The sequence below is a fragment of the Branchiostoma lanceolatum genome, chromosome 7 (genome assembly GCF_035083965.1).
Source record: "Branchiostoma lanceolatum isolate klBraLanc5 chromosome 7, klBraLanc5.hap2, whole genome shotgun sequence".
NCBI lineage: Eukaryota > Metazoa > Chordata > Leptocardii > Amphioxiformes > Branchiostomatidae > Branchiostoma > Branchiostoma lanceolatum.
Genome location: NC_089728.1, coordinates 8,976,533 through 8,995,319, shown reverse-complemented (window position 1 = coordinate 8,995,319; position 18,787 = coordinate 8,976,533). Strand labels below are relative to the sequence as shown.

The window sequence follows — 18,787 nt, the reverse complement described above, 5'->3', positions numbered from 1 at the left end:
TAACAAATTATAGATACTTCATCCACACAAAGGGATAACGATAGATATCATGGGTTATTTGTTGTTAATTAAAGTGTATATGTGCACAATTTGTACGTTTTCTTAACAATTGCACAGAACGTCCATGTGTCGTCATTGACCTAGTAACAACGTGGTATAGTCCAACTTGAATAATTAACAGTTCTCGCGAGATGATTGGTTATGAGACTGTACGAGACTTCTTATACGGGAAAATGGCGGCGGATTTTTTGGTTTGACTTTTTGCCGTTCTTCATCACTGTTTTGTTGGTAAGACTTTCATCCACGCAAACGTGCCAAAAAGCTGAGGATTTTTGGAGGACGATGTAACGGCATGCAGGCAGGGTCAGGGCACAGACGTGCGGCGAGCGCTGGTTCGGAAGTGCGGTTGCTCCGAGAGACGGCGTCGCAGCTGAGGAGAGAACTGGTGGAAAGTCGAGCTGAGACGCAGAAAGCGACCGACAGGCTACACACTCTCATTGGCCTTGTGAAGAGGTATGGATCCAAAGTTCCGTGAAATATCATTATGGTCGCACAGTACATCCTTGTGGTGATATCACAAGTTTTAATACTTTTAAATTTTTCTGTAACTTTGCGCTCATGATTTGTCATTTTGTGTCTTTGCAAAGTTGGATTTCTCTTTCACAACAAGTTCTGTCCTTGGTTCTGTAGAGTAGAGTAGAGTTTACGGTCAGGTAGGATGATCTTTCAGTTTAGACTAAATGGAGCCTGTACGGCTATAACACAAATTATGATCAAGTTGTCATCATCATACCACCTCCAGTACGAATAATTTACTGTGGCCTTAAATTTCAACAATGCCAATTATGTCAAGACATGTAACAGTTACTAGTACCCGGCCCCGTTTAGCAAAGTTATCCATTTGCATTTGCTAGGAGTAGGAATGCCAGAAAGTCCCCCACCTGTGACTTCTCTATAACCTTGCTTTGTTCAAGGAGGTTCTAAAAACTCCTTTCGTGGTTGGTACAAAATCCGGTGCAGAGTCTGAGACTTCCAACTTGCTTCAAGCTTGCACAATCATCAGATGGCAATCGTCAAGAACTCGGCCTTGGTGGTTATCTAGCTGTTCCTATTGTTTTGGCAACTTTCCTTCTTACTCCTTGCAGCTGTGGCTACTTCATATCGTAGGAGATTGTGCACACTCTGAGGAGATGATAAAATTCTTGCGGTTCGTGTAAGACAGTTTAGTATTGCACCAATACAATTTGATGTCCCAAAAGAACCTCGTCCTGGTATTGAAAAACCGTGTATTAAAGCTAAGAGAAGTTTAAAGTTTATTTAAAATGGGTTGAATAAAGAGTCAAAAGCGTTAAGTAGTGCTACAGACTCTGTAATCTCACAGATGAACACCATGGACCTTTTTATGTCCTTGATGCTGATATCTTCACTTTCAGTAATATCTAGTGAATTTTTCTTAATCTTCGCTTATACTTTTACAGAAAGAATTGTGGTCAGTTTAAACTTTGATAAATGTGGTCAGTTTAAACTTTGATAAACATGTATGTGTGAAAACTTGCTACAAAATTACATAGTCGTGTGCATTGATACTAATTCCTAGTCTTTCTTCTGTTACTTACTTACTGTCAACTGTATGTATTTCACAAAACAAAGGATACCTTATTATAAGTTGTAGCCTTTAGTGTAAAAGATATCTGCTAGTATCCTGTTTATACTGAGAGAGGTTCGTAATCCTTGGAATTTAGCAGCTCATTTGTCTGGCTTAAAGTGTACTATACAATTTACATTTACACAGGGATTTATGTGGACAATGCCAAGTTTTTGTCATGCTGATAGAACGCTCAGCAGGAGTCTATATTGTGTGACCTTGATTGTTGAGATCAGTCTGGAACAAGATCAGTCCGACAAACGAGACAAAGGGGGTAACTGGAGTACTGGGGCAGCTTGCTAAGTACAGTTATGTACATGTTGAGCACTGTTGTTGTGAAAGTAACTTGTATGGTTTTTGTCAATGTCGGTGTGACCGGAAGCGTGTTTCCTGTGCTTAGAGCCATAGATGTAAGAACAACCAAGTGTATGCAACAAGCTTGCAGACTAGTCTGTTGTATGATGTCCTTGATAGGAAATACTTCGCGCCTTCTAGAGTGCAGATTTTCCTACAAAACTATTCCTATCTTTCTGACTCTTACCTTGCTCTTACACAGCACTAGTAGAACTAGTGGTAGCTCGAAAAGTCATCCTCAACTCTAAAGGTACTCCAAAGATCTAACCAACGTAAAAATAATAACATTGCAAGAGAGCCAGACCCTGAATTCAAACCTCCAACATAAAATTAGGCAATGTTACCTTGTCATCGGAGATAGACTTGGAGCCTCAATTTTAAAAAAAAAGATGAGAGAACACAGGCGCCCTCGGACATTTTGGGTTGAAAATAACGAAACAAAAAAATGTTGTTTTTTTTCAAAAATCGTTTTGAAAAGCTGTTTGCCAAACATTTGAATGAGGGCCTGTGTGCATGACCAAGGCAGACACATGCCAAATTTTGCATCATTTTGGTTTATTACATTAGCCTCCTGTGCAGGCCTCCTATAACGCGCGACATATATATTGGGGGAGGGGGGAGCTCTTATGCCGGCAAGGGAGTTGTGCAGCCGAGGGAGTTGTTTAGCCGAGGGGTCCGCGCGTTATCTACGTAGATGTGTATCTTTGTTAAAAAAAGAGTGAACAAAGCCATGTAAGCACATGTCCTACGCATTCCCATACCACATTTGGTATGAATACTAGCACACCTGCGCCAGAAATGCAAGATAAATATTATAGATTAACTCAATTGACCAATCAGGTGGTTACAAGGCTCACAGGCAGGCCAGGTGCACTTGGGGTCACTGACCTTTAGGCCATATGAGGAAAGCAAGGCTCACAGGCAGGCCAGGTGCACTTGGGTCTCTGACCTTTGGCTTTAGGTCATATGAGGAAAATACGGTTCCCCAATGTTCTCCCCCAAAATACCCTGCAAAATCGTATTTTGAAGTGATGTAGAGTCAATTCCACGTAACCGTGCTGGTGTTTTTTGCCTTTTGTTGTAACATTTACGAAACCTTTGCAACAACCTAACTGATAAGAATAAATGTTTGGAACAATTTCGAACCTTTGTTTGACTTTCGAAATATTTTCTAGCGTACTCCAACATGTCTGAAACATTTCAATGTACCCCCATAGCAAATTTCAGGCCATTTGGATGTATATCCAGAGCACAGGAGTCCAAAATGTACGTTTTTGGTCAGAAAAACCTCAATAAAATCACTTTCAAGGTCAATATTGAAAAAAAATGATAAAAATGGCCGGGGGTATTTGCCTACACTACCTTTGTACCAAATTTCAGGTCATTTGGTCAAAAAATGACAGATGAATCGATTTGAAGATTTGACAGGAGAAGAAGGAGCAGAAGAAGAAACCTGAGTAAAAACAATATGTTGAGCCATACTAGGTATGGCTAAACATAAAAAATGACATACATGTTGTACCACTAATTACTGTATTGTTTCCTATATGTTGCAGGGCGTGGTCAGGGGATGAAACTGCTGCAGTGCATGTCGCAAATATTGTAGGTAGGTCATGCCCTTCAGGCTGTTGTCTATTTTTGGATCAACAAAAGTCCACTTATTAATTGAATCTTCCTGTCACGGTCAGTCTAAAGGCTGTTTATCTCCCTGTGGAGTAAAATTGTATCTCAAACATGGATGGCTGTTTATGACCTTTTATTCTGCACTTTTGTACATAAAAAAGTGACCTCTTAGGCACAAGTTGGCTGTGTTCCATCTATGAATGTTAAATGCTAGACCGTAGAACAATAGAGACCACTGCAATCAGAAGCTTCCATTCTTCTTCACAGGTGTAGCCCCGCCCACCTTTCATCCAGACAGGGCTGCAGAGCATAAGGGGAAAATAGGGACGAGAATGTCTGGGGACCAGGAAGAGAGGAACGCCAGGCTCACAGCTCTGCCTAAGGTAATACATGTATTCCATTGTACAAAGTCAACTGGTGTTTCTTTTTCCTCTGTGATTGAATAGGAGGAAAGATGTAAAAAATTATGAGAAACTAAAGGGACTTTTTTAATTAAGCAAAATTCAACAGTAGAAGATGCAAAAAAAAGGGTCAGGACAATTTTGCTTGTTCAGAATTTTCAAAATGAAATGGTTGTAATTCATTTGACCTTCAGAACCGTTCAGTCAAACCTATCCAAGAAGACCACTCGGGATTGGGATTAATAAAATGTCGTCTTTGTGGACAGGTGGTAACTTGTATAGACAGGATTCTTAATGCTCAATGGGAAAAATGATTAAAAGGACCATCAAAAAGTGGTCAAATTTGCCAGGTGAGATCGTAACCTATACAGGTATTTTGATTTTTGAAACGGTTGCAGTTTTAGAATCCATTGGATACCACCCTGGGTAGCTTGCCTCTCCTCCAATGGTGACATCCAACCAACCACGGCAGCAACCTTTGTAGCAGGCATCAATTTCACCAGGATGGCACCCAGGCTACGCTGTCTGTAGTTTTAGCAACTCATTACTCTTAATGTACAAACGGGTCTAGGGCATTACTGTTGATTGCATTTGTTGTTCTGCCCTTGCTCTCCCGGCAGCTATCAGAATTTATGATATCCCTCATGGAATCCATTGACTTATTTAGCTGTTTGGCAATTTATTCTGAAGGCCACAAATATATCAAACAATACTAATGTTCATGTAATCAGAACAAGGCTAACATGTTTTCCTCTGTGTGTAATGTATTTCATTACAGCCACTCCACAGGCTGTGACAGTCTCTGCACTCGTACAGGATTGTACAATGTTACCCTAGTGGTTTGCAGAAGTTCAGTCTATCACTTTTGTTGCTATGCAGAAGCATTCCCCAAAATTGACAAAGCAATTCAGGGGTCAATGCCTGAAATAAATGTAATGATTGCACTGGGCATTTGTCACTTCCCAAGAGAGTTCCTTTGGAGTATATGACACAATCAGCCACAATGCTTTATGTACATATAGAGCCACACCCTAAAAATAAGTCAATAACTCCTGCTGCGCTCCTAATCAAATGTTTGTATAGCTCATTACACCTTTTACTTTGTACTTGGGATTATCTTTGCATGAATATAGTTTAATTGAAGAGGCAGGGAATTCCCCATGTCAAGAATGACGTAATGTACAATGTAATTTACGAATGCCCGTTAATAGAAGTGCTTTGATAATCACCATGATAGAGTATCTGTGGTTTTTATGTGCAACTACAAAAGCAGTTGTCAGTTATATACTTGGCACATCGGTTTGTCTATATACTCTGACTGAGTGTGTATACCAAATCTAGCCCATCTTGAATTAAGTAACAACCAAACTGAAAGATACACATGTACTATCAGATTTTCATATCATGTATTACTCAATAGTCAAAAATCATTATAAAGAGCTACAATAGAATGGCTGGGGATGTTAACAAAAAGTTTGCATTGCAACACAATCCTTGCACACAACATTATACACCCAGAGCAAATAACCTTCCCAGTAATGACAACTGCAATGTAAATGAATTCAGTCCATTCCAGGCACTAAAGCAGTATTGATTTGTTGGTTGCACAATATGGTACCAATTTGTGTTGTAAATGTAGTTGGGGAACCAGCTGTAATCTAATTATGTATATTTCCAAGTTAAATCAAGGATTAGATACAAGTGTGCCAACACCTCTATGTGATTCGGCACTTTAGGTGTGGCCTGGCCATGGAGAGCTACGATGTTACATGTGTATTTCGAATAATTGAACTTATTATACAAGCACACTGTAGAGTGTAGCATAATATAGTGTCTTTTATGTCATATATATATACTCCACCACTGCTTTACCAAGCATGGGAAAGCCTTTTTTTAGCTTTTTTTTACATCAAGCTATTGCCCAATATTTTGCCTGCTGAAAAATCAGGTCAATCATTGTATTTTCCAACCTATCTATCTGCTAAATTGTTTCAGACCTGAAACATTTTTATATCACAGCTTCATAATGCGTGCTACATACATGTACATGTGCATCCTCAAACTTGTAGGGCTAGAGCAAGAACAATTGAATTATGCAAATAAAGAATCAAACTAGGAACTACATTTACCAGGGGTAACCATGCCTAAAGTAACTGTCATTAAGAGACCAATGCAATAAAGATTTTTTGACCCAGCCTTAAGCACAAATTATACTTAAGCACTTCAGCTTGATGACTTTGTCAAGATTACATCAAGATGTAGACTTTTGTATCTTGGACTAATTCTGTGAGATATTCTGACAATGTCCCCCATTTTACTTTGACCCACAGTCTAGAGCGGTGAACAATTGGGCACTGCTGACGATCCGTGTGCTGAATAGAGAGTACTGTATGCTGGAGGAGGAGCTGAGACAGCAGCAGCACCAGTATCTGCACAGGAGGGAGATGTTCATGAACGAACAGCTGGAGGACAAGTCAGTAGATTCTTTTATTTTAGTGGGGACTTTATTTGGCCGGAGCAGGGGAAAGGTGGTTTTCACAGTGTTTAAAGTTCGTGATTGAAACTATTCTGTAGTACAGAAGTACATGTAATAGATGGTAACCCATGTTCATGGTGTCCTAAACTGCATTACCTCAAACACTTATACATTTTTACATGTTACTCTTGAAGTTGGTTGCAGTACGTTGCAGATCATAGTCATGTTCTATTTATGGTGAAGTCATATGCTATTTATGATGTAGTCATATGTCAGCTTACAATATGTCTTGCATATGTATTGCTATTGTTTCCCTGAATATCTTTCCATGTTCAGTCTAGACTACATCAATTTCCTGTTTCATTTCCTAACACCATAGGAAAGTTGTATAATTCACATTATAGCATCCTTATTCCTGTTTTCATATTACATAACTTGTAGATTCTATATCAGCACTTTGTCAGGTCTGATGAGTGTTGGTTCTTAAAAAAGAAAATCCAGTCTATTATTGTGTCTGAACTTTTTCCTTCAGGAAAGATCATGTTCCCTATTGACACCCTGTAAAGTGGCACTTTCCCTGGTCCAGACAACATCCCTCCTGTTTACATCAACGGCCACTTCCTGCTCGTCTTGTTGATTAGGTTTCAAAGCACAACAAAGCCTTGACCTTGCCATGCCCTCATGCTGTCTATTGTTCGGCTGGGAGACGGAGATTTGCAATGCCAAGAAGGCGTTTTTTCAGCTACTATATGACAAATAGAGCATTTATGCTGTACAATGTACATGTTTCCTCATGCTTTCTTGTGGCTTCAAAACAGGACAGTGTTGACTTCAACCTTCTTCCTGCTGTCTAACCCCATAATCAATACAAATCTGGTGCCAATCAGCTACTTCAGCAGGGAGAAGGTTAAAAAGACGAACAGATGGTCTTCTAATGTTGCTAGTAGGCAGTGTTCAATGGTCTCAAAAAGTGGAAGTGTCGCTTGTTGTATATAGCTGTTGGCTATGTCTGTAACAAGCTTTCCCAGCTGGAGGTTCAAGGCCTACTGTGAGGGAAGGTTGTTTTTCCTTTGATAGCTCACTTCATGATGGTTCCCTCAGTACCAGTGAGCACCCCGCTCAACATACATGAGAATAATTCATCAACATTCACAGCCCACAGAGTGTCAGCTGGGGACCTTGGCACATACTGTCTCCCTCTCTATCATAATTATCTTCGCCGAGTACTTGTACTCGGAGAAGATTATGTTTTCGGTTGAAAAATCTGTTGGGTGGGTCTGAATGTATGTCAGGAGCATAACTCAAGAAAGCTTCAATGAATCTTTATGATTTTTGGTAGGTGTGTAGTGGTTGTGCAAAGGAAACTTAAGTTCGAAAATGGTTTACCTTGCGTTTTTCAACAGTACTGCAGCAGACTTTACATTTTTTTGTGTTTGTATGTAATCAAAAAAAGTGACGGAAACGTTGATGGATCTTCATGATTTTTTGTAGGTGTGTAGATGTTGTGAAAACGGGGGTCAAGTTCAAAAATAGTTCCCCTGGTATTTTCCGTTGGTACTGCAGCGGGCTTTGTGTGGATGTGTATTTGTATGTCGCCAGCATAACTCGAGAAGCTGTTGATGGATCCGTATGATATTTAGTGGATGGGTAGGGTTTACAGAAAGGAAGGTCAAGTTCGATAATGGGCCTTCTAGCGGGTACCTAAGGTACTGCAGCGGAGCTTCAAAATTTACGGGCATATTTTCTGAAAGTGCTATGGTCATGATTTTTGTGTGGTAGATAGTTCATGCCACAGAAAGTAAGTTCTGTAAATTTTGGCTCCCTAGCGGCGTGTTTAGAACTGCAGTGGGTGTTTTTGTTTTGACATTCGGACATGAATAACTTGAGAAGGGGTCGACAGATCGTCGTGATGTTTGGTATGTAGAGAGCTCAGATGGTGCTTTACATTATCAATGACTAATTATGCAAATCAGGAGCTTATTTGCATAATTAGTAAGGAAAGTTTGTTAACCTACTGCATTTCAATGGGACATGGGATAGTGTCAGGTCATGTAAACAGATGGCCTTGCATAAACGTACATGTAGGTCAAATAAATAAACTATTCTCCAAGCAGAGGTGTGGGTCCTGCTGGTTTAACGCGTTCAGTTAAGGCATTTTTGTTCAACACTGTTGGCGACATAACGAAATAGGGACAAAATAGAAAGCCCAGCAGGACAAAAACACCTAAAAACACGTCAACCACCAGCCAGATTTATTCTATTCATATATATTGACTGTACTATTTCATCATCACTTTCAACTTACAACACTGCAATATCGAACCTTTGTGGCCCATATAATATCAACATACTCATATTTTTTCATGACCAGTTATAACATATATCAGCACACTCTACACATATAACGTTAATAGTCCTGTACCACCAAATGATTTTTAACCATATCTAGACTGGACTCATTCGCCCCATCATAACTTCCAAATGGTATGGTGCATGATCAAATTTGCAGGGGGTGATAAGCACGTAAATATCAATCACTCTCCATGATAAGCCTTGATTATTTGGCGAAGATAATGTGTTCGTGGAACTCTAGTTCATATGGTAAATGTCCCGAATTTGAAACAGAAAGAAACAGATTATTCACGAAAGTATCCGAAATCTCCAAAAACTTTTCTAAATTAAGAAATACACAGAAACTCATATTCCTTTTAAAATCTTCCAACCCACTCATCATTGAAAGTGTGGGACTTTTTATTTTCCACTGCTTTCAGAGAAGAAATCAAACCCCGCATTAGTACCGTAGATATAGAAACTTACTGTAGAATAGCAATATAGAATGATTTTGTATTCATGTATACCTTTGTTTTACCTTACATTTGTATTTCAACATTGTTGTCAACATGCAATTAGCCTACGGGCATGAATTTGCAATAAACTATTACTATAAATAAAGTTAAGAAGTGAGTCACAAAGATCACAGACTCACTTAGGCATATTTCTGTCTACAACTGTTGAGCTTCTTGCAAATATATGAAAAGCTGTAGAATGAAGAAGAATTGTGAACTTGAGATATGTGATTGTTCTCGTGCAGAATGTATTTATGTTTAGCCATACCTAGTATGGCTCAACATATTGTTTTTACTCATGTTTCTTCTCCTTCTTCTTCTTCTTCTCCTGTCAAATCTTCAAATCGATTCATCTCTGTCATTTTTTGACCAAATGACCTGAAATTTGGTACAAAGGTAGTTTAGGCAAATACCCATAGACGATTTTTAAATTTTTCCGATATTGACCTTGAAAGTGATTTTATTGAGGTTTTTCTGACCAAAAACGTACATTTTGGCCTCCTGTGCTCTGGAAATACATCAAAATGACCTGAAATTTGCTATGGGGGTACATTGAACAAATATTCAAAGAACCCCATTCACACTTTTGGCATATATCACTTCAAAATACGATTTTGCAGGGTATTTTGGGGAGAACATTGGGTATTTTCCTCATATGACCTAAAGGTCAGTGACCCCAAGTGCACCTGGTCTGTGAGCCTGACCATATGACCTAAAGGTCAGTGACCCCAAGTGCACCTGGCCTGTGAGCCTGACCAATTGAGTTAATCTATTTATCTTGCATTACTGGCGCAGGTGTGCTAGTATTCATACCAAATGTGGTATGGGAATGTGCTTGCATGGCTTTGTTCACTTCTTTTTTAACAAAGATACACATCTCCAGTAAACTGTTCCTATGTATTAAACCAAAATGATGTGAAATTTGGCATATGTCTGCCTTGATCATGTACACAGGCCCTCATTCAAATGTTTGGCATACAGCCTTTCAAAACGATTTTTGAAATAAACAATTTTTTCGTTTTGTTATTTTCAACCAAAAATGTATACTATTGAATCATGCATTCAGACATAGGGGTGTCACATTTTTATATTTCACCTATACTATCGCTGAAATATGTTGGTTTTGGTTATTTCTTTCCTCTCCTGTCAAATCTTCATATATATCATTATGTATACTATGGAAAACTTCATTCTTCCCTGGGGTTAATCTTTTTTGATTCAATTTTGAACTAGGTTGATTATGCGCAAGAGTGTAATTTTGAGCGGATATTTTTCGACTGGTCTAGTTAACAGGTAGATGGCACGGAATATCCAATTTTTGCAAGGGGAGGATTCTTTAATTATTCATTTCAATTTTGAGCTGGAGTGATAATGAAAAAGTCCATTTGTTAGCAGAAGTGTATTTGTTTAAGTGGATATGGTTTTGGACTGGTCCATATTGTGTTGAGGTGCTACTGCAAGACTCCATCCCTGTATGTAGAGACTTATTGTTTTTAAACTCAATTTTGGACTGGGGTGATCCATTTCTTTAGTGGAAATATTTTAGAAGGGTTCATTGTTATTTTGGGACAGTCCATTTTTTGCATGGCGAGGAGTATGGCTAAACATGCTGTATTTGCTCGCAAATGTTGCCTTTCTAGTTAGAAATGATATCACAGAGAGTGCTGTTTCTGTCCTTCTAGGCCTGGCAGAGTCAGAACATTGTCAGCCAAGAAGAGATCAACACTAGGAGATGTAGGCAGTCTTGGAACACCGTCCGACAAACTGAACACAGCACCCCCTCCTGTTAGTATTATCCTGTTTTACTTCCTCTTCCTTTTTGATAAGAAGATGTAACAACAGATGATATGGCCAAAAATGGCATGTAAGAAAAGTAGCAAGACCACAACGTTCTTTACCAGATTCTCTATTCATCACATCAAAGTTAATCATTGGGAAAGGTGCAAAAGGCAGCAGTGATATTTAAGTTAAAATGTAAGGAATGTGTCCAAATGTCAACTATGTGACTGAAATAAATGCCTAACATTTTACCGTCCGTAGAGGACAGCTTTGATAATCAAGGACTTCAACAATGGTGTTTGATTGTTTTTCATAACCTGTAGACTGCCTTTAGGGGTAACACACCAGTTTTGTACAGTACGTACAAGCTGCCTAAGACCGCACTGTAAGGGGGAAGGACCCCTACTCTTTTCATGCAGTGTCAAGTGCAGTGGAATTTTTAATGTGACTCTCCTCAAACATGGGACCTTCAGCTGATGTTCCATCAAAGAGGATGTTCCTTACACAGAAGCTACTAATTTTCACCTCAAGTCCAGTGATGAAGAAGTAGTAACGTAAAGTGCCTTTCCCAAGGGCGCGACTTTGGGGCCTGGTAGGGATTTGAACCAAAAACCTACAGGTTCTAGTCAATAACCCTAACCACAAGACCACCTTGATTTCTTCTTTCCCTATGTCTACAGAGCCCAGAGTCCACCAAACCACCCCTCCCCCATGGTCGTTCCCCATCACATGGTCACCTGTACAGACCAGCGTCGGGGAAACGACCGACACTACAGGACGACAGCATCCATTCCATTGTTGACCTGTTCATCGAACCCGCCTACAGTGCCAAGAAAAACAAGGAGGTCAATAGACTGAGGGTATGTAGGAATGATATATACATCTTTATTTTCCAAAGTCATATGACGATTGTAATAGATTATCTGTAAAGTATGGTTTGAAGACTAACTGACTGCTGCCCACCCCTGTGTCAGGGAACCCTGCAGCAGTTTAATCAATTACTGGATACAAACTTAGCTTTCTAAAATTACTCAATGTAGATGTACCCTGTACTAGGTTCTACATTTTTTACTTCTACTACTATATCTTTATTTTATCCATCAATAGGAAAGAGCAGGAAGTGTCGGTGAAGATTCAGAGAAATATTATCAGAGCTTCTCAGAGAGATATCCCAAGGTATGTGCTTCACACTAGTTTTGAAAACGTAGTAGATACTGACATACGGTATATGTACTAGTATTTGTAAAGAAAAACAAATTTTGAAAAAGAATTAAGAATCTGGGGTTCACTCAGGTTCTCACAATGAACAGTTTCCTGGATTCTTTCTACATGTAGGTGTGTTCAATTTTTAACCATGTAAGGAGGACAAGTACAATGTGCTGTAGATTCACTTACTTTCGCAGTGGTTTTATTTTGCGGTAGGGGGGAAAGGATGTTTACGCTGTGTTTTAAATTTGCAGTTGAAACAATTCTGAAGTACAGTAGTTGTACATTGAAAATGCACATTTGCAGTGTCATGAATTCGTGGTGGAGAGGTCATCACCAAAAAATGAAAAAATAAACCCTTTGCAAAAGTTTGAACATTTTCAGTATGTGCTTCTCTATCAAATACTGCAAATTTCCCCAAGCTCAACCTTATGTAGTTGTACACCTTATAAATGCTGACATTTAGTATTTCCTCCTTGCCACTCAGCAACCAGACTTGTACAGTGCTAATGAAATACTGGAGCAGCGTAAGCGACCAGTAAGTGCCAAGGAGCTGAAAGAAAAAGATGCCATGAGGGCCAGACCCAAGTCAGGAGGTATGGGGACTGTGTATTGTAAATACAGCTCTAGCGAAGTGGAACGGCATGCTTTCAGGTCACTGGAGAAGACAGATCTCTGGCCTGTTGCCTTGCTTAATTGGATCCCTGAAGAATATGTATAAATGCACATTGATGACAGTTTGACACTTCACCTACCTTTGCTATGGTTTCTTTCTGCACACTCTACTACACAGAATGAATGTTGTTTTTGTTTGATTTTAAAAAGGCATACTGTAACTGAAAAGCAATGAATATTGCTAGATATCTGTTATAAATGTGTGTTTTACATTTTCTTCCACTCACCCAGTATTTTGGCTTTAAAAATATAGCACCCAAATTGTAACAATTGCTTATTTTCCCTACAGTTAAACAGCAAGGCAAGAACAAGAGTGAGATGCCAGACAAAGGCAGACCCTCCTCAGCCCAGGTCTTCCTGACTCAGAAACGAGAGTCCAACCCCATTCTCACCAAGAACGAACTGAAGGAAAACAAGAAGTCCAACACTGCGAAGCGACCAGTGGTGAAGAAAAGCGAGCAGGCAGAGGCCTTCGCAAAAGAGCTGCAGCGTATGGAGCAGATGGAGAGAGAGTTTAAGAAGACAACAAAGATGCTGCAACAGAGACTTGGTATTTCTGGAGAAGGGGAGGTGTGATGCTGATGGGTCGGCCATCATACCTGTTTCATGATGTAGTCTGGTGACTATGTGTCAAACCTTTCAGTTTGCAATGGGTGGAGTGTGGAATAGAGATTTTAGTTACAAAGTGTTGAGATCATTGGATATCACTCTTACACAGTTATTGTAGTGTTTTAAAGCTAGCGCTGTGGGAGAGCAGTTCCCATATATGATCAACATATTTTTATTTGATTTTGAACTGTAGCTTCCTTTCCCGCAGGTCATCAAAGAAACTTAACAGTTGAAATCTATTCATGATAACTGCAACCCGAGTGCCATTCCTGCTTTTTTTCCTGGGAAGCCTATTTTATCCACCAAATTGATTTTACTAGAATTAAGACATTTCAGACTGATGCAAATGTCAATATTATTTGTAGTGGTAGGCATCTTCTCATACATGATATGTAGTCTTGACAGGTTGCATCAAACTTGACCACTACACTTTGCTATAAATCCTGCTATTTTTGTAGGATTTTTATCAACTGTATTTTCAATTGAAGAGTACCTGTTTTTGATATTTTAATAACCCTCAATATGAAGATAAAGAATGTATGCCTTTATTTTTATTTGGTACGAGCACACCGGTAGTTGTAAGGTATTATTTCCTTGATCGACTTCTGAGCATAATTCCCAGGATTGTTTTGCATTGTTTTTTTTTTGCAAAAAATAAGCTAAAAATGGATGAAAAAGACACAGAGAATTTAATTTGTTGTGATAAATGAAGTGGACTCATTGTTGGTGTAATGTTATTATTATCACTGTTGAGTTATTGAATTTGAATAGACCTCATGTCTAGACTTGCACTGAAAATGTGATTTGATTGTGAAGTGATACAATGCTAGGAAAGCAGCAGTACCCTTTTTTGAGTTTTCAGTTTGTTTGTCACAGAATGAGAAGCATAGACACTTCTCTAAGTTGGGAAGAATCACCAATGGCAGTGTGGTGTGTAGGTGGGAGTGCCAATGTACATGTAGCTAGAAACTTGTTGCAGAATATGGTATCCAGTGGTAACTCAGATGTATTCAAGCAGATACTTGGGCAGTAGAATATTTTTTACATGTGTAATTCCTAGAGATAGGATGTTTTGATAATACAAACATGTGTATCTAATTCCTTGTACACGCACATGGTGTTTACATTGTTCTATGACAAACATTCCTCTTAATGAAACGCTGCAAATTCTGAGACAATATGGAGAAAGAAGGTAGCATTGATCTTCTCTAACAATTTTTGGATCATAAAAAGTATTTTCATTGCAAATGATGATTTGCAGAATTGTCCATAATGGTTATAGTAGCTGTTCATGTAGGAAAATTGGTTGAAATCAAGTGCACAAGAGCTGCAGGACTTGCAGTAGCTGCTAGGTGTCATCATTGAGCAGCTGCAGATCCTTTATAAGCATGGTTTCATTATAGTTTTATACTTCTGTGATTATGTACAGACCCTCACTTGAGCTTGAAACTTATGTAGATGAGACAGTTTTCATATTTTTGTATCACTTTCTCAGATAGCCTTCTCACTATTACTTCTCAAATTGTAGAATAAGAACAAAGTTCTTGAGGCAGTCTACATTAACCTTATGCAGACTACTAGGGACGAGGTACTCCACACTGACTTGATTCTTTTGTCAAATATTGGATCAATTTGATTTTAACATATCATTTTTTTTGTTATCCTTTTGCCCAGCACATTGTGGCAGCTTGTGCTCGGTTTTGATGATGAGGCCTATCTTAAGGAATTGTTTCATTTTTGTCTTCTTAATCTTAATCCTGCTTTTAAATTCTAAGGCTTTCAGACACATTTTTCATTTATCTCTCTACATGTATATCCTGTGTGTAGCATTGTGATATCCCTGCACCATATTTGTGCATGTCTCGGGTCTCACATAATGGTGTTAGTCATTGTAAGGGGTCTTAATTTGACTTTGCAAACAACTAATTTGTGAAATTGTGCTGGCTGCTTTTTTACCACTCAAAACCGCCGCAAAAACCTTGAACTATTCCTCATGCTATTGCTATTTCTGTATATATTTGTTATCAGTTTGATCTGTTATAGTTATACTCAATAATTTTATTGTTGCATTTGGTGGTGTACAGTTCACTTCATAATTGTGAAAGCTCTCAATTTATTCATCATAATCTTAATTTGTCTGACAGTGTAACAAATTACCTTGACATATTGTGTGCAAATATCCCAAGTGGCAAACAGCCTTCATACAGCCTGTGTTGTTTGTTCACACAAAATAAAAACAACAAAATGACCGCTTGTTACAAACTTTATTATGCATGCATTTATTTGACTGATTAGTGTCCCATATTTATCCCTGACATTGACAACAAGTCATAATCACTCTGTCAGTCATAGACAATTTGCAAGCCACACTGACACCCATGCTCTATTTTACCTACATGTATAGGTATATAAAGTCCAGAAACTCCATATTCGTTGAATTACGAGAGTCACCTCTAATAACAATCTATGTACAACTATTATGTCTACGCTGATAAAGTACAGATGTTAGACTACGTTTGTTGTATTCACCAGGTATTATACAACTCTTTGGAGTCATTTGGAATATCATAAAGTACCTCTCTCTTTTAAGCTGTTCCTCTTTTTAATCTGTTACGTTCAAGTGCATATCACTGGCCAACTCGACTTTGCCCAGTATGTCCTGACTGTTACCAGAAAGGACTCTGAAAGTGAAAATACCTGGCCCGGGATAACAGCGTCTCCCTGCCTCCATACGGAAGATATCGTTTCCATCTGTACCGTACCGACGGATGTAGCGAAGGGGCCAGATGATAGGGGGCGCTGTTCCGGCCTCCCGGGGCGTTAAGGTGATGGCTGGGGTCACCATGTCCACTTCAAGTTCGTAGGTCCCGCTCAGGCCGAACGCACGGGAGGCGTTGGTCTCGTTGACGGACACGATGCACCTGTAACCTGAAACACACAGTAGTGGTTTAGGTTTAGTAAAATGTGAATGTGGCAACTTTTGAAGGAATGTAGGCGTTAGTCATTGCTATTTCATATGTCCATTTACATTTCTCTACATCACATTGTAGATGCTTAAATGACCATTACCTTGCACTTCTAGGTCGTCGAAATGCCCGAGGTCGGCATGGTTGCAGCGCTCTCCTGCGACCGACTCCATGTCGACACGATGGTAGTCAGTCCATGTATCTTCCATGGCCTTTCCTGCGAAGCTGTCTGTTCCTCTTATCTCCCGTGTGTAGTCGGACTCCTCGTGTTGAGACGATCTTGTGCGGAGAGAGACTCCAGGCGACTGCGAAAGGAACTCTGGAGAACTCCCTGAGTTACTGACTTCCAGAGACCGTGACAGGAAGTCTGGAGTACACCCCGACGCATCACTGACTCCAGTAGAATGTGAAACAAACTCCGGAGAACATCCTGACACGTCACTGACTCCAGGAGAACGTGAAACTTGAAACTCCGGAGAACAGCCCGACACGTCGCTAACTCCAGGAGAATGTGAACCAAACTCCGGAGAACACCCTGACATATCACTGGCTCCAGAAGAAGGTGAAACAAACTCCGGAGAACACCCTGTCCCATCGCTAGTCAGACGAGACCGCGGGGGGGCGTTGACGTAGACGTGGTGCTCGAAACTGACATTTTTGGCTTCTCCGACAGCCCTGGGCACTGGAATGTAATAATCCATGGAATCTGGACCATACACTTGTTCTGCCTTGTCGTATTTCTTCTTGGGAACGTTAACATATTCAGGCTCGCCTGACATCATTTCAACATATCCAATATTGGACACAGGACGATTTAGCCCTTGTGTACTAAATCCGTGGCTCCGGAAAGTGCCCAACTTATGAGCACCCGTCATGTGGATGTTTTTCTCACCAGTTTTCTTGTCGCCAAATTCGGGATTCCGAGACAGGCTGGCCATGGGAACATATCCCGTCATGTCGACTCCTGTGTGGGATCTGGCTTGCGAAGGTGGCCTTGGAAATGAATACATATTCTTGTCGTCTTCGGCAACTAGCCATTTTCGCGGACGGGAGTATCCGTTCGCGTCCATATCACAGTCGAAGCCACGGCCTGTGAATCAATATATCAATACATGAATAAAAGAATAACGAAACTTTATAGCGTATCACTAAAACTATTTTGAAAGTCACGTAGTAACCGTTACAATATAAGTGAACGTTGGTGGCTATCGCTCAGATTACTTACGATCGCACACTCCTGCAAATGGAATGAGATACTTTGGTAAGAAACTACGTATGTGTTTTAAATTTGTTCGTTTCGCTTTCAACTTTCGCGCACTTTACTTTAAAATGAAAACAGACTCATGATTTGGACAACTGGATTATTGTAAGTCCTTCGGATACACAACTAGTATTGACGGGTATTGTGATCATGGAACAGAATTAAGTAGAAATGATGCGCACTAGATCTTGAGAAAGTTTCGATAATGGCGAAGAACTCAATCTGTCAAACGTCATATACATGTAATTTTGTATAATGCTTTACCCTAGCTCGGTAATCATAGTTTTCCTTCGGAACATTTCCACTAGATACACTACTAGTACATTCCACCAGCTATTACCTTCTGTCAGTCCGCCAAACAGAGTAAAACACAGTCCGGTCGTGACAGGACGTCTGGCTCCGCGATCGCATTTAGCTATGAGGAAGTCAGTACAGAAACACCTTGCACTGGTGACGTCAGGAAAGGTCAAAGTGAAAACGGCTCAAGTTGACACCTGATACGCAGCATACGTAATACCTGTGTCACCGTACGGTATGTAATGTTCTCACCCATATCGAAGATTTCAATCGTTTTCAGTGTAAGGAATTTGAGGATCGAAAGGGTAAAGATTAAAAACACACACAAATGAAAGTGCTTGTAATGCAATAGAATAGGCTCAGTCTAAAAAGTTCTCAAAATAGAAAGCGCAAACAAGCGAAAGCGAAAGTTATCATAAACGTCTGCTGCCTGTTTCCATGAGGCATAGCCAGCCCCCTTTAAAATGATTCAACGTTAAGCAATGTCCATAAATTATTCGTGAAATGTAATTGGTAACTTTAGTTCTGCGTTGTTATTTTTTTATCCAGAATCCATCGTTATTTATAATTATATATGACACAAATGTTCCGCATCACATAGCCCAAAAGTCACGTTCGGTTATGTCGCTGTTCGAAGCCTAGTTTTATC

At 39.7% G+C, this 18,787-nt stretch overlaps 2 protein-coding genes across 2 annotated transcripts; one reads left to right on the top strand and one right to left on the bottom strand.

Annotated features, from left to right (window-relative positions):
- The first annotated feature begins 202 nt into the window (after positions 1-202).
- Positions 203-15,862, top strand: LOC136439073 (uncharacterized). The gene is made up of 9 exons (XM_066434229.1): positions 203-513; positions 3,556-3,605; positions 3,890-4,005; positions 6,354-6,496; positions 11,028-11,130; positions 11,805-11,984; positions 12,232-12,300; positions 12,818-12,926; positions 13,295-15,862. The coding sequence occupies exons 1-9, from the start codon at positions 353-355 to the stop codon at positions 13,579-13,581; spliced, it is 1,218 nt and encodes a 405-aa protein (XP_066290326.1). The 5' UTR covers positions 203-352; the 3' UTR covers positions 13,582-15,862.
- Positions 15,860-18,558, bottom strand: LOC136439072 (uncharacterized). The gene is made up of 3 exons (XM_066434228.1): positions 18,182-18,558; positions 16,684-17,670; positions 15,860-16,542 (listed from the first exon to the last, which is right to left on the bottom strand). The coding sequence occupies exons 2-3, from the start codon at positions 17,648-17,650 to the stop codon at positions 16,217-16,219; spliced, it is 1,293 nt and encodes a 430-aa protein (XP_066290325.1). The 5' UTR covers positions 17,651-17,670; positions 18,182-18,558; the 3' UTR covers positions 15,860-16,216.
- Positions 18,559-18,787: the final 229 nt, after the last annotated feature.